Source organism: Anser brachyrhynchus, assembly GCF_964034855.1.
Source record: "Anser brachyrhynchus genome assembly, chromosome: 1".
NCBI classification, from domain to species: Eukaryota; Metazoa; Chordata; class Aves; order Anseriformes; family Anatidae; genus Anser; species Anser brachyrhynchus.
Window position 1 is genome coordinate 56088222 of NC_137694.1, and position 20202 is coordinate 56108423.

The window sequence follows — 20202 nt, forward strand, 5'->3', positions numbered from 1 at the left end:
ACTTTGGATTCTTTTTGAAAAACAGACTCAAAGACATAGTGCACAGTATGACAATTATACACTGGTTTCAAGATTGGTCTCTACAGGTCACTCAGCTCAAGTACTGGCAGTAAAAGTTAACAAATGTTGCTGGTGCCCTAAATTGGTAAAAGGCCACTGTCTTAGAATTCTGCTAAGAGCAAAGTTGTTTTTAACCATGCTAAATCACTTTAGCCTGTTCTCTGTTTCTTTGATATTTGAGTATGAGAGAGTCATGTAGGACAGCGCAGTCATGCTGTTGTTGGGAAACCTTTTTAATGCTTTATATGCTGCTTGGAGGACTCCAGAAGGGACTGCAGTTGGCTGTGGAGAAAAGCGGGAGACAGTTCTTGTATGGCAAAGTATACTTTAATCACGAGAGTGTAAGAGAGAATAGGACCCTTCTTGATATTGTTTTTATACTGACTCACTGGAAGACAGTTATTTAAATTCTGTCTTCGATTGTCTTATCTGTGAAATAAATTGCATACTTAAACTCAACTTCAAAAGTAATCACCCTGCACAGAGCAGGTAAAGATAGTGAGCCTTTAAATCCAAGGAGAGGTCCTGAGTTCTACTGTGGTGTTTCCTTTGTAGGAGCTGCTGCAGGAGGAGACTCGCCTAAAACTGAGCTTCAGCACCAGACTGAAGCAAACAGAGGATGAGAAGAACGCTTTGAGAGAGCAACTGGAAGAAGAGGAGGAGGCAAAGAAAAACCTGGAGAAACAAATCTCTATTCTTCAGCAACAGGTACAGTCCCCATCCCATAAACCAAACACTTTTGAGAGGAGAGGAAATGTAAGTGCAAGTCTGACTTGAAGGAAGTAAAATCTCAATGCAGGATTGACATCTAGTAACAGAACCTTTCATGGGCAAGGGATTTCCTGCTGACTTGACTGAGAAGAAGTTGAGGTCTCTGACAATAATCATATGAACTGCTTGTAGATTTCTACCTAGGAATTCCTTTGGAATTCATTGATATGGTATTATTGGGTATAGATGATTCCTTCAGAAGTGAGCAAACTTATTTCCTCAACTCCTCTGGTGTCAGTAAGCCACATATAGTGTTATCTGTGTTGAGGCTTCACTTGCAATCTTTTCTGTCCTTCAGGCAATAGATGCAAGGAAGAAGATGGATGATGGTCTGGGCTGCCTTGAGTCAGCAGAAGAAGCCAAGAAGAAGCTGCAAAAGGACTTGGAGAGCTTAAACCAGCGTTACGAGGAGAAGATAGCTGCATATGACAAGCTGGAAAAAACAAAGACTCGCCTGCAGCAAGAGCTGGATGACATCACTGTGGATCTGGATCATCAGCGACAGACAGTTTCCAACCTAGAGAAGAAGCAGAAGAAGTTTGATCAGGTATGACTTCTGTCTCAGGCCATTGACTAGGTACATCTGACTTGCCAAATTGACCTCTAAGAGTATCTAAGCAGTGCTGCTTGGAGAACGCATATTTCTTTCTGAACCGATCATAGCATATTGAGTGGAGAAGTATATTTTTTCATAGAGGTATAGTACTCATTTTTGAGGCATAGACGGAAACAATAGCTTGGAGGCCTAGGGAATCAAAAGGTTGTTCACTTGGGGTCAGCACAGTTATTTATTAAAGGTGAGGTGGCACGCTTCATTCACTAAAGCTATGTTTTCTTGATTCCTCCTGTCCATGGCAGAATGCTACTTAGAAGGCACAGAGAGAAAAGATGCATGTTTACCCTCTTAAAAATTGTGAGTAAATTCTCAAAATCCCAATGCTGTTCTCTTTTAGCTGCTGGCAGAGGAGAAGAACATCTCTGCCAAATATGCAGAAGAAAGGGACCGTGCTGAGGCTGAAGCCCGTGAGAAGGAGACTAAGGCCCTCTCCCTGGCCAGGGCCCTTGAAGAAGCCATAGAGCAGAAAGCTGAGCTGGAACGAGTCAATAAGCAGTTCCGCGCAGAGATGGAAGACCTGATGAGTTCCAAGGATGATGTTGGGAAAAGCGTAAGTATGAAGTTAAGATGTCTGGGCAGGAAATGGCACGTGGGTGATCCTGTTAGTTTAATACTGCAAAAAGTTATGCTAGTGTGAACACAGGTGAATGTAGTAGAGCAAATGGAACACATAGTGAGTTTGTGAACGTTATATTTGCATTATGATAGTAGGCAGGAAAGATGGATTGGGAGAGCCTGGAAATGACCCGAACGAGGTAGTGGTGAACAGAGACTTGTCTAGTATTGTTGTGGCAGAGAAAGTACGATGTGAGCCTGGAGTGGAAAATGCAGGGAGTAACTAGGCAATGGGACATAGTAACCCAAATATTTCAAGACAGGAAAGGTGGTGATAAGCAGGAAGGAAAAGAAAAAAATCAGAGGCTAAAAAGTACTTTCTTGAATTCTGTCAGAACCAGAGGTATCCACCTCAGGTAAGTTGGTCAGGATTGAGCTAACAAATACTTTGCTCCTTCTCTCCACCACCAAGCCATATATGACTAGCACTAAGAGGTAATCATGATTTAAGTTGGCAGCTTGTGGCAACTGGCACTGAGGGATATCCCTGTGTTACAAGGGGGACAGACAGTGTCCTTGTATTCTGTTGTGAGTGGCTGTTGTCAGACTTTTTACTCCTAGTACAGGTGAAATTGTACTTTTTGAGGAAACCTCATGTGTGGTGCTGTGTTGTAGGTCCATGAGCTGGAGAAGGCTAAGCGAGCCCTGGAGCAGCAAGTGGAGGAGATGAAGACACAGCTGGAAGAGCTGGAGGATGAGCTTCAGGCCACAGAGGATGCCAAACTGCGGCTAGAAGTGAACCAACAGGCCATGAAGGCTCAGTTTGATCGGGACCTCCAGGGCCGTGATGAACAGAACGAAGAGAAGAGGAAACAGCTGATTAGACAAGTAAGAACTGCTTTGTAAATCCTCAAAGTGTTCTGCGAAGGCACTTCTGTCCAATGATCCACAGATCATTGTTAATGGTGATTCTCCAGGCAGTTCTGCAAAGCTGCGAGAGTCTTTTCCCTGTGTGCATGATTGTTCAAACAGCTTTTGTCTACTTAAAGAATTCATGTTGATGTATTAGTGAAGAATATTAGCCCCATCCCCCTGCCAGGAGGAATGAAAACAAGTCACGTGCTTGCACTTGGGTACAGTTTGTAAGGGGGGTGTGAAAAATGGCTTTTGGGAAATTGAGGAGCTGAATGCCTGAATTTCTCTGTACAGGTGCGGGAGATGGAGGTGGAATTAGAGGACGAGCGAAAACAGCGTTCCATTGCTATGGCTGCCAGGAAGAAACTAGAGCTGGACCTGAAGGATTTGGAAAGCCATATAGACACTGCTAACAAGAACCGTGAGGAAGCCATCAAGCAGCTCCGCAAACTGCAGGTGAGGAGCTGCAATTGGTTTAGCAATCCCTTTCAAGCTTTTACCCAGGGAAATGGGATACAAGATTTCACCTCATGAGAACCATGCATCAGTGTCACAAGAGCAGCAACCTTGTAGCAATTCACCAGGAAAGATTTATTGGCATTTCAAATACCCTTCTAACCCTCATCTGCCTTTTTATCTCCATAGGAGACAAGCTGTAGGGAAAGTCCACTCTAGTGCTTGCCTCGTATCAGTGTTTCTGGAAAGGATTATGGAGTCGCGAAGCTAGAGGGACTTAAAAAGATGATGTAGGCCTTCTGTCCCAAGACAGTTCTGTTATACCTTTCTAATTCCTATTGGCATTTGTCTGATCTGTTCTTGGGAAAAATGCCAAATCCTCCCTTAGGCTATCCATTCCGTTGCTTCACTGGAAAGCTTCCTGTACCATCACCACCCCCAATCTAACAAGGCTTTTTTTCCCCTTACAAAAAAAAAAGCGGCCCTGTTTGCTTCCATTATTGCTTCTCCTCATTTCTTATCAAATGAAAAATGGATGATTCTTTTTCTTTTTACAGCAGCCTTTTAGGTAGCTGAAGACTAACGAAGTCCCTGTTTCTACTTTTCCTGCCCACGTTTCCTGTAAGATAAATTGAATTTGTTCGTGCACAGACTTGGAAATCCATCCTTTTTTGTTCTCCCTTTTTAGGCGCAAATGAAGGATTACATGCGGGAGCTGGAGGACACGCGCACCTCCAGAGAAGAGATCTTGGCACAGGCCAAAGAAAACGAGAAGAAGTTGAAGAGCATGGAGGCAGAGATGATCCAATTGCAGGAGGTAATGGAATATGCATGCAGCTCAAGGGTTTGTTCGTTTTCTTTGGCCAAGAACTAAGTGTGGCAGTCTAAGCTCAAGTGGTTATTTCCTTTCTTTTCCTTTCTCTTGTGTTATTTTTTGCTCTGCTCAAGTACAGGGTCCCCTTCCAACTGCAGAATTTGGCCCTTTCTTGACAGCAGCAATAGGAGTGATGCAAAACAAAGGAAGTTGTGGGGTGGAAGGGAAACTGTCTTTTAATTAAGCCTGGATCTAGCTCGAGACTGTACCACCCATTACCAGTAACTACTTTTTCCTAGGCTGCGTTAGTTGGTCGCTTCCCATTGCATCACTGACCGTCTCGTTTTCATTCCAGGAACTTGCAGCTGCCGAGCGTGCCAAGCGCCAGGCCCAGCAAGAAAGGGATGAGCTGGCTGATGAGATTGCCAACAACAGTGGTAAAGGGTGAGTAATGTTCCCTGCTCAAGGGTGGAGGAGCTGGTTTAAGAAAATACTTCGCAGGCTGTTATTTTTCTGCAGACTGAAGCATGTGCTGTATTCTCTGTGCTTTTGAAAGACAGACTTCATTTTATAAAATTAAAAGCAGCAGGTTTTCCCCCAAGGCATCACTTCTGCCAACATCACTTAAATGTTTGTGTGTCTTACAGAGCACTGGCCATGGAGGAAAAGAGACGCCTGGAGGCCCGGATAGCACAGCTGGAGGAGGAGCTGGAAGAGGAACAGGGCAACACTGAGATAATCAATGACCGGCTCAAGAAGGCAAATCTTCAGGTACCTGTTCAGGCTGTCTGTGTGAGCAGAGGCTCACTGATCTGTGTAAATTGCCAAAATGTGCTCTGAAAAATGTCCACAGACGTGAGCAAGGTGAAACACCTGAATACCACAATAGAGCAAATAGGATGGGCAGTCAGAGTAATGTTAACTCACTGGTTTTGATCGTGGAGTATTAAATGATTTTGGCAGCTGGAACCATCTTCAGAGTTTATCAGGAATTCCCAGTCACCACCCCTGCCTCTTTTTTTTTAAAGGAGTTATGAGAAATATGATCTGAAGTATGCTTTCCCAACTTGGCGTGCTGAAAAGTGCCACAATGTGTTCGGAAAGTGACTTTTCTGCCAGTTCTATGCTTTTTCAAACGGACTAACCATATGGAATTTGTTAGGCTGCTATAGAAACCATGATCTTAATCTGCCTGTTCTCTGCTCTATTTTATCTGTCCGACTTTGAGGGTCAGGCGTGTTGTTTTGTTAGCTCTCTAAAGCCAGGGAGCTAGGCTGATGGTTTTCCAAATGGCTTCTTTGCACTAGAGAGCATATCAGCCAGAGTCCTGGATTGGAAGTGGATTGAGTTCTTGCCCTTTCACCTTTGAAAGTCAGTAGTTTTAGGCTGCTTCTTTGTAGTCAAAGTAGACAGAGCAAATAAGTGATAAATTAGGAAAGCACGTTTATTGAATCCACTTGCCTTCAGGATGGATGCAATTCACTGGGACTGGTAATTACTCTGTTAAGTGCCAAACCATGGCCTTCACCCAAGAGGGCATTGTACAAGGTTGGCAAATTTAGTCCTAAGACAAGGTTGATAAGCTTGTTTTTCAAGTAATTACTTTGAAAATCTGAATAAACTAAGATATTTTAAGATGTAGTCTGTATCTCTTGTTTACAGACAGCTCCTTCTGTAGCAGAGTTATTCTACATATTCAGCTCACCCTGAGGGTTCTTTTTCTTTGCATGTCAGCATGTGTCTGAGAAATAAATCCTGCTTTCCAGCTGGAGCACTCGATATGCTAAGTACTACTTCTCTCCACAGATTGACCAGATGAATGCCGACCTGAATGCTGAGCGTAGCAATGCACAGAAGAATGAGAACGCTCGCCAGCAGATGGAGCGCCAGAACAAGGAGCTTAAGCTTAAACTGCAGGAGATGGAGAGCGCAGTCAAGTCCAAGTACAAGGCTACCATCACAGCCTTGGAAGCCAAGATAGTGCAGCTGGAAGAGCAGTTGGACATGGAGACAAAGTATGTCCTAGCAGAAACTCCAGTTGTTTTGAGTCTCCTTGCCCTCTGGGATTTTAAACCCTTCTGAACAAATTCTGATTTGTCTGAATGAGGGCTTCATTGTAGGTACAGGGTAGTGCAGAAGTAAGATCTTGACAAACCTTCCTTGTTTCTCACTCCAGAGACTTTTAGCTTTGACCAAACTTGTAAAGGTGCAGCTGTGATACATTCTTGCTGTTCCTCTGTAGCTTCAGTATCAAGTCATGTCTTGTGACATCAGAATTTTTTGTCATCTCTAGGAAAAATTGCCTCCCATCCTCTTTTTAGTTTTTTCTTTTCTACATTAGAATTCTGCTATCTTTTTTTTTTTTTTTAAACTTACCCATGTCTTCTGGTTGGGCACAAGAGGAGAAAGTTCTTGTCTGAGCTGTCACTATTTCTGTGCAGGGAGCGCCAGGCTGCCAGCAAGCAGGTGCGCCGTGCCGAGAAGAAGCTGAAAGATATATTGCTGCAGGTGGATGATGAGAGGCGTAATGCTGAGCAATTCAAAGATCAGGTGTGTATAGTTACCTTGCAGCATTGTTGACTCTTCTGGTGGGAAGATTTTCCTTCTATGATCGAGGCACCATCTGTATTTAAGAGGGTTCTAGCATTAACCTTCTTATGGGTTTCTCTTCTTTCTCCCTCACTATAATAAGATGAAAATGTAATGCTTTTAAGGAAAAGCTTGGAGCTGTGGAGTTTTAGGCAGCTGCCTTCAGGAAGGGAAGGGAGGCTTGGGAAACTCTGCTATTTTGCTGTGTAACTACTATGCTATGACTCTGGTTAAATGCTGATTTCTTCTCCCGTACGTCCTCAGGCGGACAAGGCGAACATGCGCTTGAAACAGCTGAAACGCCAGCTTGAGGAAGCAGAGGAGGAGGCCCAGCGAGCCAACGCATCCCGCAGGAAGCTCCAGCGTGAACTGGAGGATGCCACTGAAACAGCTGATGCGATGAATAGAGAGGTCAGCTCCCTCAAGAGCAAACTCAGGTAAGGCAGAGTGTTTTGTGCGATACCTTGGCAGCCAGCGCAGCACGGGCTTGCTCTAGCTGTCCACAGTAAGCGGTGCAGCCAGGGATTTCCTCTAGTTTTTCCAAAGCCTGCCATGTCTGGTAAGTTCAGTGAAATCTCGTTTTACTGACGTGCTGTCTGTCCTTCCCTAGGCGTGGGGACCTGCCGTTTGTTGTGACACGTCGAATTGTCAGGAAGGGTACAACAGGGGAGTGCTCCGATGAGGAAGTGGATGGCAAGGCAGATGCTGGCGATGCCAAAGCTACTGAATAAGTCCTCTCATTTTACCCAAGTTACGTGTGATGGAGTGACCCATCCACCCTCCCCTCTTTCATTGGACTTTCTGCAAACCCTCTTTAATTGGCCAGGGATCAGCAGAGTAAGCCCAGCTCTTTGTATCTGGAGCCATTGGGCATCTGTGTTCCTAGTTTCCTCCTCTTTCCAGTTTCCTAATCCTCTTTGTATTTAATGCCAAAGAGTCAGTGCTCTGAAATCTGACCAGCAGTTTGGCAACTGCAAAGTCCTCTAGAACTGTCTGTGCCATGTCTGCTGGTGAATCCTTACACGATTTGGAGGGAGCTGGGTGAGGGAAAGATTTTTGCTGTAAATCTCCTTTTTGTTTTCAGATCTTAGCTGCAGGGAAGCTCCTTCCTGTATTCTTTCCCCTCCCTCTTTGCTTTCGGCAATCATGTTCAGTGACCTCAGACTTTTAATCTGCCCACCCACATGGTTTGGGAGCAGTTTCAGGAAAAACGGTGTGCTTTGGCCATGGCAATTCACCCTTCTTTCACATGGTTCCAGGGAGAGGTGAAGAGGGAAGCTCCTCTTGGGACAAGTCTCCCTGGCAGACTTGCCAAAGTTGTCTTTTTTTTTTTTTTTTTTTTTTTTTAAACTCCTCTCTTCCTTTCTCCTCATTTTACTGTCTGGACAGATCTCTGAAGTGCAATGATGTCCTGTTAGTGTCTCTGCCTCTGAGCGGTTTCATCTAAGGTAGTGTGGACCAGTAGTTAATGACAGGCTGGGGAAGCAGAACAGTGTCCTCGTGCTTGTCTGAGAATCTCTGGGGGACCAAATATATTTAATGGTAATAGGATCTAGGGGAATTTAATAGGGTAGTGGGCAGAGGGGTGGGGATGAGGGGAGGGAAATCCCTCTTTTATTGACATGTCCAAGCCTCTTGCACCTGCTCTATAACCAGGGGTTGGGATTAGTTATTGTGCACCATTGACTAAGAGTATATTAAAAAAAAAACTTTAATCTGCACAGATATATGTAAGGCCTTTGTATCTCTCGTAATAAGTAATTAAGAAAAAAATAAAGGTCTTTATCACTGCCTTTCTATTGGGACCATGGTTATATATAGATAGTCTTTACTTTTCTACACCGTACACTGGTTGCTGGATTTTACGTGTATTCCTAACCGTATTGTATATGCTGCATTTAGACCTACTTATGAGCAAAGTAAAAATAATTAAATATGAAGCGCCATACTGTATGCCTGAAGCGCTCTAAATGCAGGAGCCTCATGTCCCAATTGCTGTCACAAAAAAAAAATTAAAATTTTTTTTTTTTATATAGTACAAGTGCCTTAGCATGTGCCTCAGCTGTGTGTCACCACTACAGTCAGTAATGGATTACTGGTGCTCCACTGATGTTACCAATAAAGATTATCCATGTGCTGCAGTCTGTGTGCCTGTGTTGCCGTTCCCTCCTTCTCTAGATGCCGTGAAAGTCGTGTGCACAGCTGCCCAAAGGTCGTGGCGTCAGAGCAGCAGCCTGTCGGGGCAGCAGAGCTGCAGGATTCCCTGATGCTGAAATGGGATGTCACCGTGTCCTTGGTGTACTACCTCGGCAGCTGGCAGTGGCCAACACCGGGGATTTCGCAGGAAGATAACTCGCCTTGGGGGCGTGCTTTCGGAGTTAACTGTTCAAAACATGAGGCTGCAAACTTGGGCTGAGCTGGTTCTTGAGCTGAAGACGGTATTTTTGATTTAGTAACTAACAACTGCAAACAAATTCTCCTGTTTTTATTTCCTTTTATATCTCTAGAGTAACTGGAAGTTGAAGTTAATGGAGGAGGTGATAGATGTCTAGAAGTCTGTTTCACCAGTGGATTGGCAAAATTGCCTTTCATTCATCTTCCAGCCTGTTTCCAGTAGAAATTTGAATTTTGTAACATTTTGGCTAGAATTGAGTAAGGAATGTGTGGCTGTATTTGTCTTCTGGTCCAAGGCCCCTTAAACTGCCCCAGACACCGCTGAATTCTGGTATAAAAAGGCATAAAAACCTAGCGTGTGGCACCAGCACCTGCCCCTGTGACCTCCTCATTCAAGGCTGCGCTGAAGCTTGAGGATGCTGGAGCAGCTTCTGGGGCCCTGACCGCTGTCTCTGCAGCATCACGCCTGTAGCTGGGCTAAGACCTGGGCTTACAGCTCACCCGTGGGCCTGAAATCGTCCCCAGCTGGCAGAGATTTAAGCCTCGGTGAGAAAATCCAAGCCTGAGCAACAGCCGGTGGGGAAAGGCCGCTGGTGTTCACCAGCTCGGGTGAGCACGGAAGTCTGCTGCCCCCAGAGGGTGCATTGGTCTCAGCAAATGCTGAGAAGGGGAAAAAGTCTCACTGAGAACCAAACCATCGAGCAGCGGCCCACGAGGTGCGGTTCTTGGGGCCCTGTAAAGCAGCAGAATAAAGGGACAGAGGTGGTCACGGCTCGTGGAACACAGGCACTGCTGCACTGACGGACACTGTCAAAACCAGGACTTGAGTTACTTAAATTTTACTCGTTCAGATACTTTTCCCTGGTCTCCTTCCAAAGTATTTTGCAGAAACATCCAGCTTTGTGAACAGCGTGCCCTTCAAATCACATTGGAATTGCTTTTGCATCATAGGCTCCCCTTGACGTAACGCCAGGCGCCGCTGTGATGCAGACCAGAGCCGCCTGCACACCTGTGTGCTGACAGCCTGCTGATCCTTACAAGCTCGGGCTGCTTCTCGTGTCCTTTGCGTAGCTGTGCGTGAGTCGGGGTGCTGCTTGGGTGCTGCCCTGTCCTATGCGAGACGGAAAAGGATGCATGTGTGCTTTTTTTTCCCACTGGCACAGTAATTTCCATCAACTTTCCACCTCTGCGCACCCCCATGGAAGGGCAGAAGTCAGTCTTCCACAACATTTTCTGCTTTGTGGAGTGCAGCCTTGAGCTAGTAAGTTCTCTTGGCCCCCGGTTAGTTGCTCTTCTGTGGCTCTCCAAAGCTGAAAATACCCCTCACAGGCGTTTTCCTGAGATTCTGGGAATGGGCTGAGCAGCTCAGTGGTTACCAATGCCACAATAGCCAAGAGATTTAAGTTGGCCCTGCAGAAGGGTTGTTCCTGAAAGCTGGTGCTGGAGCTCTTGCCTGCGTGATCTAACCTCAGGGTTGACCACAGCGGGCATCGGAAAGGGGCTGAGTGAAACTGTACTCACCTGGGTGTGGTTTGAGAAGACAGAGGGGCTGGTGGTAAAATTATTTTCAAGCATTCCTGTTCCCGCACCAGACTGCTGTGCCGGCACAAAGGTTTGTGGACCCATGCTGTAAACCAGATGATTAAATATAATAACCCTGGCTAAAAATAGCACTTGTGGCGATGCGGGTTGCAGTACCTGCTTGTTGTAACAGCAGAACGGAGAGGTGGCGGAGCGGGCAGGACAAACAGCCTCGGGGTGCTGGAGGCGAGTTGCTAAACGTGCAGCATCTCAGCCTGCACCCAGGGGAGCTGAGCGTCACCCTCAGCCTCCAGCTGGGCTCCCCGAGCCCTGGCTGCAGCCACCTGCCAGGTTTAGGGCAGGGATTTTGTCCTGCTCCATTTTTGTCCTCTTCCATTTCCTCCCCAGGCTGCCTCAGGTACCTGTGCTGGAGTTGCCTCGTCCCAGCCCTGCTGGCAAGACCCAGCTGTGCCGCCTCCCCGAAGAGCCCTGGATGTGAAATTTGCCTGTGGCACCTTCTGCTGAACCTCGTCCCCACACACAGCTGGAGGCAGAGTTCCCAGCTCCTAGACAGACAGCTAACACAGCTCGCTGTCTGTCTGGACCATTTTTTCCTTCCCCTGATGCCAATAATTAAAATGAAAGCAGAAGGAAAAGGAGGGAAAAAAACAAAACAAAACAAAACAAAACAAAAAACCCACCAAACCTCCGCTCCTAAATTTGTGATGCTCCAGACCTTGCTGCTGTGTTGAGCCAGTAAAAATGGAGACAGAATGATGATGATGGAGCGGCTGGCCTCGCCGTTCTGTTACACGTAATTTAGTTTTGTGCTGCTAATTAATCTGGAGTTGTGCTGTGGGTGGCTTCATTCAGCACAGCCTTAATTGACTTTTGATGGAAACTGTGTGAAACCCCCTGGAAGAGAGGGTGTTATGGCAGGGTCTATCACTCAGGGTAAACGGATTGCTCTCTTAAAGCCTTTTTACAGGGAGGGAGCCATCGCTCCACACCCTGATCTCGCGCAAGGCCAAGCTAAAGCAGGGCTTTGTGGACGTAAAAAGTCCCAGTGGGGACAAAGCCCCATTGGAGGGGGCTGCGGGGGCTCTGGGCGAGATTTGCTGAGATGCAGTGCACGTGCGAGGAGCTCAGCTCGGGAGGACAGAGCGGCCCCGCGCCAGGCGAGGTGCTCGGCTCGCGCAGGAAGCGCTGAAGCTGTCGTTAGGAATCGCAGCAGGCTTTGAAGCGGAGGCATTGGCACAGCCGAAAGAGGTTTTAACGAGGTAGTGGGCAGCCTGATTTGCTGTGCGGGCTTTTGATCCCCTCTGCTGTCAGTGTGGTTGCGTGCCGCTGGCTCATCTGTTTCGGCAGCACGATGCGCCCAGCTGCCTCGTGCTGACGTGCCCTCGTGGGTCAGGCACGGATACAACATCTTAGGCAGCTTTGGCCTGAAGCACGGCTCGCCCTTTCTGTCACCTGGGAGGCCACTGGGAGGACACCGTGGCGGAGAAGCTGTAACAGGTCCCAGCGCAGGGCAGCACCGGCCCCGCCGCCAGCATCCCCGTGAGCAGGCACAGTGGGATTGGGATCACACAGCGGTGTTTGGGGACCGATGGGGTCCCGGGGCAGGGCGGGTGAGCTTCTGGAGGAGTTCCTGGGGCACTCAGCCACCCTGGCTCCATGTGCCCTTGTTGGGGGGCATCCAGCGGAAGCAGGCAGTGCTGTCTGGAGATATCCTTCATGGTCCTGCTCGCTGGACTGCAGCCAACGCCTTTCCTGGCCGCGGGGCGGAGGCAGGAAACCGCCTGGAGCAGGCGCAGCTGTGGGAAGAGCCTTGGCGGGAGGCATCCGCACGCTCTTCCTCGCTGTCGCAGCCCCATCTAAAGAGCAAATCTGAGCATTGGTAAGGGAAAGATGGAGCTGTGGCACCCGCCTTTGGCCATGCGCTGCCTTACGCCCTGCAGGAGCACCCCACAAAGGGTTGCTTCGGCCCCCCGTGGCAGCCGAGAAGCAGCACGGGGCTGTTTGATGAGGTTCTGGCAGTGGAGGGGTGAACTTGTGCCTATTTGTGAGCTGAGCCCCTGGCTCCCGTTTCTCCTCGTGGCCCTTCTCCTGCTAATGGCTCCCAGGGGAAAGTTCCTGCTGCAGGAAAAGGGAGGAAGGGAAAAATAACAAGCGGATGGGCGAGGGGGGCCGCCTCCAGGGGGCCATCCCCCTGCCGCTGACACAGGGATGTTGGTGAGGGGCCTGCAGCAGCCCGACACCACCACCCACACATCTGGGTAGGGGTTTCCATCGCCCCCGGCCAGGGGGTAGCTGCTGAGGACGTGTCCCCATGTCCCCAGCCACCTGTGAGCAGCACCTGAGGGCTCGGTCGGGCCCCAGCAGCGTGCCTGGAGGTGTGGGCACCACGCTGGGCCTTGAGGAGGAGGAGGAGAGAGCATTGATGAGGAAGGAAGGCAGCTCACAAGGCGTTTTGTACCCTCACAGGTATGTGTGTGCACAGGGGCGTTGAGGGTGTGTACACGTACACGTGAGAGTCACCGGTGGCTGAGGTGGAAGGGACCTGGGGGCCACCAAGCCCTGCTCCAGCAGGGCCACCCAGCGCAGGCTGCCCAGCCCTTCCTGGCCCTTCCCTGTCCCCTCTCCCCAGCACGGCCCTGGCAGCCCGGAGCTGGGCCCAGCGCTCCCAGTGCGGCCTCACCAGCGCCGAGCAGAGGGAAGGAGCGCCTCCCTCCTCCGCTGGCCGTGCTTTCCTTAACACAGCCCGGGATACCCCGAGCCTTTGTGGCATTGCGCGCTGAAGGCTCATGTCCAGCCCGGTGTCCACCAGGCCCCCCAGCTCCTCTTCTGCCGAGCTGCTTTCCTGCCGGCTGGCCCCCAGCTGGACTAGATGTAAGCGGACATATACGTGCGTACAGGCACGTGTACGTAGGTTTGCGTTGCGTGGATATCATCCAGGGCAAAGTCCGTCACGCGGGTATTGTGATTAACCTCTGAGCAAACACTGCAGGAGGGGCGCTGAGGCCAAACGCAAAGGGAAGGCGGGCGTGCAGCTGAGGCACCCAAAGAAGCTGGCGGCTGCAGAATGGAAACCGGGGGCAGAAAAACCTCTTCAGAAAACCAGCAGCAGTGCATCTGGGTGCTAAAACAGCAGTGACCCCCCCTCAGAGTGACACGGTTATGGGCTGGTGCTGCACGCACCTTTATTTAGGTGCCCTACCTGCGCGCTCCCACTGCTGAGGAATGCGCTCGGATTGCTCCCGGCCTTCCCCTCCGCCCTAAATTGCCTGAATTTATAGCGCAGACTTGGGAGACTGTTGCAATTTCCCTGTTCCACATTTTGGCCCGTTACCCAACCCACCCTAGCTCCCATCTGAGCATAACTCGTATGAAGTACATTAATAAAGCATTAATAAAGCCCGTGGGGGGAGCGGGCAGGGGCAGCCCCGAGCCCCGCCGTGGGTTTTGGGTGTCCCCCACGCGGTCAGGGAATCCACCACATTTTTGTCACCAGCCGAGGGTGTCCCCTCCTGCATTTCACCCAGGAGGGTAGTGTTTTATCCTGGTTTGAAGCTACAGCCCCGCTCGCCTTCCTGCTCAGGAGTAGGAGCCGGGGCTGGAAAACATGCCTAAATATGGCTGGGTTTCTGCAGCCTGCGGCGCCAGCAGCCGCAGCTGAGGTTCCCGAGGTTTGAGGAGCACCGAGAGGAGCTGCGGCTCCAGCCCCCCGCCCCTTTTTGGGGCTTGTTTTCCCTGCAGAAATCCGCAGCCTATTGTCTGGGCTAGCAAACTTGGCACCCTTCGGCCGCCTATAAAATTGCATTAGGCGTTGATGTTTCCTGCAGCGGATTATGTGCCGTCTGGGTTTTCTGTAACTCGGGGGGAGAGGGTTAGGCTGCTGCGGTGGGGGCTCCAAATCGCATTTGAAATAATTGCGTTTTCCTGGAGATAAGAGAGCCCTGGCAATCAGCAGGGCAGGCTGGCGTGCTCGGAGCCTGCAACCCACCCGGCGCCGCACGCGAGGCACAGCCCCGGTTCAGCCCAGTATCGAAGCACCCACCTTGCCCAGAAGCCTGCCAATAACCTCACTGATTGCAATGATATTTCTCGGGCTAGGGAAGCACCTAAATGTCACACTGAATCCCGAGAAAAGGATTTCTCTGTGCACTGCGAGTCGGTCCTCTTGACCCAGCTGGCTCCGTGCTCATGCACGCATCAGGTTTTTATGCGAACTCTTAGGATCCGTGCAGATGTAGCACGTACAGGGGATTTTCCTTATTAAGAGGGGTTTGCCTAACTTTGAAAATATCCTTTTGGCTTGTACGTGGAGTATTTATTGTGTTTTTGTGACTCGGATACGAAGCCAAAGAGGCAGTAACTATTTCTAGTGTGGAGAAAAGACATTAAAAAAAAAAAATAAAGGAAAAAAAGTATGCTTTCAAATCTTATTTGAAATATGTGCCGTGCCAGCAACAAATAGCCTTATGAAAGGGTAAAATCAGATTACAAGTGCTTATTGGTGCGTCAGTACAATATTGGTGTGGTGCTATGATAAATTCACACGGCACTTCTCTGTTCAAGGGAAAACCGATAATCTTCTGCAGAAAACACGCCATCCGAGGGTATGGGTTTGCGATGGGCGTGCGGGATACATCTCCCAGTCCCTCTGGTAGCAATGCCGGACTGCTGAACAGCCAGCAGGTGGAGTCAGCCATAAGGCATGGGCCCAGAGCTGGAAAGTTGAGCAAGCCCGCCCGGACACGTGGAAATTTCAGTTGAAAGTTGAGACCAAGGAAAATCTGAGGAATGGAACTGGAAAAGCCTGCGAGCGCCGAGCGCACAAAGGGCTAAAACTTGAGCAGCAGCAGCAGAGGAGGGGCCTGCAAAATGTTTGGAATAGCGAAAAGCTGGAGCAAGCCTGGAGACACGGCTGCGGCTCGCGTCCCGAGGCGTAATCCGTGCTGTTGCAATTCGCACAGCCTCGAGGGAAGGCTCGGACAGCTGGGAAGCATCAGGGCGCACACGTTGCCTTATCCCGCCTCGGGAGCGGGAGGTGGGAGGGGGACTGCTGGAGGAAATATCTGCGGGCTCGTCTCGGTGCCGGGGCATCGCTCCTCTCGCTGGCTCGGCCTCGTTAAGGAGCAGCTTAGGTTGGCGTTTTGTGTCTAACAACGCGCTCCGAGGTGCTTTTCCATAAACCCATTAGCGAGAAAGAATCAGCCTCGACTCCGGAGATCAGCCATGTAGCAAACTGAGTCGTAGCGAAGGGGCCCTAACAGACAGGGCGGTTCGCCGAAAACAAACAGGATTTACACGATAAAATCCATTCTGTTCCCATGATGGGTGTTTTGCTTTGTCCTTTGCTTTGTCTGCGTGTTCTGCTGCGAATGCAAGCTGTCCCCGGCTGGGCACTTGCCCTTCTTCAGCGGCACGGCCTCCGGCACACGTGGAAACAAGCAGTTGCAAATAATGATTAGCGCTGCCTGCCTGTTTGCCCGCACCACCAGGGCAGGAGCCCCTCCAGTGCTGCAGACTGTGCAAAGGGCTGGGGGGGACCCAGCCGCGCCGTGCTGACACCGCAGCAGGCGTTGCCCCGCCGGCCGTCACCACCAGCCTCTTGTTGTGAGCCTGAGACCCCCACAGGCTCCGCTGTGCTTTTGACAGGCAGCCGGGGGAATAAATGCCAGGTATTTCCCTGCTGCACGAGCGCTGGCACCCAGAAGGCCGGGGAGAGCCAATGTTGTCTTGCTGGTCTGCGTCCCCGTGCGCTCCCTGCGGCACCTCTGCAGGTCGCGCTATTTATTGGCCCCGCTGTCTCAACACGAAAGCAAAAGACCTTTTGTTTTCTAGGCATGGCCTCCACACAGTTTCCTACATGTTTTAGGGAGACCATGGCTCTCACGGAACCAGTTATAAGGCCCCTTTGTATTAGAGGTGCTGAAGCACCTGCTTTATTCCCTGTCTTACAAGCAGAAGCAGGGCAGGCAGAAGACATTTTTATGTTATCCGCGTGGAAGTAGATAACTGCATCTGCACTGCAGGTGTCGTGCAGCTTTAGCAGCATCGGCGTACTCAAAACGACACAAACTTAGTACACGATGACACCCCACAGAAGCACAGCCCAGTCGAAGCAGGCAGGAAAACAACGAGGCTTGGCGAGGCAGGGAAGGTTTGCTCTGAGCTCCTGGCAGTGGAGGTAGGTCGCTCAGGTGCTGGGTGCTCGCTGAAGCCAGGTGTCCTCAGTGCAAGCAGCGGCACTGGCAAAAGACCGGGCACCCCGTGGATGCTGACCTGCTGACCGACGGCTGCGTGAGCCCGGGATCGATACTGGCCTCCCGCCACCGCTTGAGGACAGGCATCCTTCAGGCAGATGGTTTAAGTCTGGCGACAAAATGACAAAGCCTTTGCTTGCTGTTGACTTACGTTACGTATTTTTGGCTGCGTGCGGATCGGTGACAAAAAAAAAAAAAAAAAAGCAACTTACGCAAATAAAATTTCGCGCCAAAGGGCCAGCCCAGAGATAAGCAAGGAGAAATGCTCGCTGCTAGGGAAAGCTCTATCACCGCTTCCTGCGAAGCCAGGACCAAAGGGCAGGCTGGAGCTGCACCCTGGCAGCACTTCATTACCTGTGGGAGTACGGCTGTCAGGGGGAAGTGTGGCTCCGGAAGCTTGGCTGCCAGGAGAGAAACAGAAAAAATGGTCAGGGTTGGGCAAGCCGCTGAATCTCCCCGAGCTGCTCAGCGGAGAGGCAGACCCAGCGGGAAGGAGAGGGGCAAAGCTGCAAGGAGGCTGCAAGGGCGAGAGGGAGCCGCTGCGGTCAGCAGGACGAGACGTGATGCGTAGACCACAGCAGCAGCGAGAAACCTTTCTCAGTTGTGGTGGTGGGGAGGAGAGGCTTGCTTTGAAGTGCCTCCTAATGATTTCTATGCCTTTGGGTCAAAGACTAATAGCTGCGTTTGTGCCTCATTTCACGCCCGTGCCTTACGGCTCGCGTGAGTCATCGCCTCTGCTCCATCAGGGCACGCAGCGGACCCAGCTCTGTACTCCGTGGACCTTTCACACCCCGAGTCCTGACGGCACCTGGACTGCAGCCCAGGGGGGGCACCAGCACATACTCGCTCCTTCGAGGAATCCCTTCACAGGGTGTCTTTCTGGGAAAAAAAAAAAAGGGCAAAACAAACCAAATCAGCTTTAATCTAAAACGATATGAATGTGTTCATACAGACGCTCTTCACGTCAGCTTCTGAGAGGTAACATTTCTTATAGTTGCCTCTCGCTGACCTGCCAAAGTCCAGGCACTGACAAGCACTCTGCAAGCTCATGGATAAAATCATGGTGAGTAGGAGCCGTAGGCAGGAGCGCTGTGCGGCACAGAGAAAGGGTTAAGAGAAGAGTCAGCTGTCTGTTTAGTATGTCTCAGATGTCACATACAAATACCTAGGAGGCAGCTGGGTTGTGTGAAAGGAAACCAACAGATTAAGTTTGTAGTCCCAGCTCAAAAGCTTTTTTGTGACTTCAGGAATGCCTCATATCCCTTCTGTTAAATGGAGATAATACCTACCCCACGCGCATACTGTGAAGATTAATTCATTAATCTTTTTTTAAGTGGAAATGGAAAGAGCCAGAGAAAACAATGAGATGAAGCATCATGGCAGTCATGTCAGAGAGCAAGCAAGGCGTGCAGCAGCTGCAGGCCTGTTTGGTTGTGGGGTCGTGGCAGCTGTCCTCGGCTCTTTGTGGGCACGCCATCCCAGGGCTGGGGGCTCTGTGCGGGGAACACCAGCCGAAAACAACTCGCCGAGGGACCCGCGTGCTCTGGGCGCCCACCGGGGCTGGCGGAGGTGGGAGCAGAGGACAGGGGGAAATGCCTTCCTCCAGCGCTCCTCGACGGGAGCATCGGGCATCACGGGGCGAGAGGAGCGCCCCTGGGTGGTGCCTCCGAGCCGTCTACTGCTGGCTTTGGTCCAGGCCGGCTCCCCAGAGAGATCAGCCGAAGTTTCTGGGGGTCCCTGGGGGGTCCCCTGCAACCTCCGCCCCCCACGAGGACGAGGATGGGAATGCCTTTCCCGGAACGAGCGGCACGAATAAGACATTCCCCTGCCACTGGAGGAGACGAGCCTCTGTTTTCTGTCACCCCGTGACAGGAACGCCCCACTTTAAGCGCCTTTTAACGACAAACACCACACTTCAAGCCGCCGCCCGCCCCCTCCCCGCGCCGCGCCCGCAGCCGGCCCCCGGCGGCCATTTTCGCGGCCCCGCTCCCGGCCGCCCCGCTCCCCGCGGCGGCCCCGCCCCCTTCGTATAGCCACGCCCCTTCGTATAGCCACGCCCCCTTCGTATAGCCCCGCCCCCTTCCCCCCACGGCCCCGCCCCTCTCGCCCCGCCCGCCTCCGCCTCCTCCGAAGGTTGCCGAGCGGGGGTCGCGCGGCTTCGGCTCCCCGGGCGGGCGCTTCCGGAGATTGCCGAGGGGCTTCGGCCCCTCCCCGTGCCCGAGCCGCTCCGGTGGCTCCGAGCCCGCCGCGCCCGCGCCGCCTCCGGGGCCGCGGCCCCCCCCCCCCCCCCGCTCCCCGTCCCCTTCCCCGATCCTCCTCCTCCTCCTCCTCCTCCTCCTCCTCGTCGTCGTCGTCCTCCGGCGGGGCCGGGCGCCGTGCTGACAGCGGGGCCACCGCGGCGGGGGGCGGCCGGGGCTCCGGCGGCGCGGATGGCGGAGGGCGGCCAGCCCCCGCAGCAGCAGCAGCAGCAGCAGCAGCCGCAGCTCCTGGCCGCCGGCGGTAACGGCGGGGCCGCCCGCGGCGTGAAGCGGGAGCCGGAGCCGGAGCAGCCCATGCCCGGCGGGGACGGCGCCGAGGGCGGCCACAGCAAGAGGCTGCGGACCGAGGCGGAGGCCGAGGGCGGCGGCATGCAGGTAGCCGGGGGTACGGGGGGAGAATCGGGCCGGGCAGCGGAGACTCAGCCCCCCCCCCCCCCCCCGGGCACCCCCTCGTGGGTGTCCCCTTTGTCCGCTTCTGGGGTGCTTCGCCCGCAGGGACGCGGCGCGGTTCGCCCATCCCGGCTCCTTGCACCCCTTTGGGTCAGGTCGAGGCCAGGTGCCCCCCAAAGGACCTCCCGCTGGAGGTGCCAGCAGGGTGGGTGTCCCCGTGGCATCGCCGCGTCCCGCCTTGGCCTCGCACCCCGCGTGGGGCTCGCCCGGCTCCGACGTCCCTGGAGCCACGGCTTCTCCGACACCCTGCCCCCAGAAGGAGCCCAGGGAGCACCCACACCTTGTGCAGCTGGGAATTACGATGGGCGCGAGCACGGTGGTGTGAGGTCTGCCCAGCTCCGGGGGCATGCATCCCGCAGGAGATGCGCCCATTGACCTGCGGAGATGCACCCATTTATTGCAACTGGTGCTAAACCCTCTGGTATCGACACAGGCCGGTTCATCCGCTGGAGATCCCTACAAAGGGACTTCAACTGGTCTTAAAATTATTATTTTTTTTTTCCACAAAAGCTGGCACAGTTTCTATAGCCA

General features: G+C 51.9%; 2 protein-coding genes and 1 long non-coding RNA gene across 17 annotated transcripts in view; 2 read left to right on the top strand and 1 right to left on the bottom strand.

Annotated features, from left to right (window-relative positions):
- MYH9 (myosin heavy chain 9) overlaps nucleotides 1–8917 on the top strand; it is a 69331-nt gene extending 60414 nt beyond the window's left edge. Inside the window, exons 30-41 of the mRNA XM_080578916.1 lie at nucleotides 616–768; nucleotides 1130–1378; nucleotides 1785–1997; nucleotides 2678–2890; nucleotides 3212–3373; nucleotides 4062–4190; nucleotides 4543–4631; nucleotides 4835–4958; nucleotides 5994–6202; nucleotides 6629–6737; nucleotides 7041–7213; nucleotides 7387–8917. Coding sequence (XP_080435042.1) covers nucleotides 616–768; nucleotides 1130–1378; nucleotides 1785–1997; nucleotides 2678–2890; nucleotides 3212–3373; nucleotides 4062–4190; nucleotides 4543–4631; nucleotides 4835–4958; nucleotides 5994–6202; nucleotides 6629–6737; nucleotides 7041–7213; nucleotides 7387–7507 — 1944 coding nt within the window. The 3' untranslated portion in view covers nucleotides 7508–8917. The remainder of the gene's footprint in view (nucleotides 1–615; nucleotides 769–1129; nucleotides 1379–1784; nucleotides 1998–2677; nucleotides 2891–3211; nucleotides 3374–4061; nucleotides 4191–4542; nucleotides 4632–4834; nucleotides 4959–5993; nucleotides 6203–6628; nucleotides 6738–7040; nucleotides 7214–7386) is intronic.
- Nucleotides 8094–18947, bottom strand: LOC308189197. Its single transcript, XR_013946126.1, has 2 exons — nucleotides 17176–18947; nucleotides 8094–17072 (listed from the first exon to the last, which is right to left on the bottom strand). It is a non-coding gene; the product is annotated as an uncharacterized lncRNA (long non-coding RNA).
- A 136-nt stretch (nucleotides 18948–19083) lies between these two features.
- Nucleotides 19084–20202, top strand: part of RBFOX2 (RNA binding fox-1 homolog 2) — a 177684-nt gene continuing 176565 nt past the window's right edge. For 5 of the 15 annotated variants that reach the window (XR_013945181.1, XR_013945182.1, XR_013945183.1 and 2 more), the window contains exon 1: nucleotides 19087–19596. Coding sequence is in view for 12 of the 15 variants with exons in the window: in XM_080576869.1 (XP_080432995.1) it covers nucleotides 19393–19596 (204 nt within the window). In the remaining 3 variants the exon portion in view is untranslated. Of the gene's footprint in view, nucleotides 19597–20202 lie in introns of all 15 variants that reach the window. The other 10 variants (XM_080576873.1, XM_080576876.1, XM_080576859.1 and 7 more) reach the window with 6 other exon arrangements.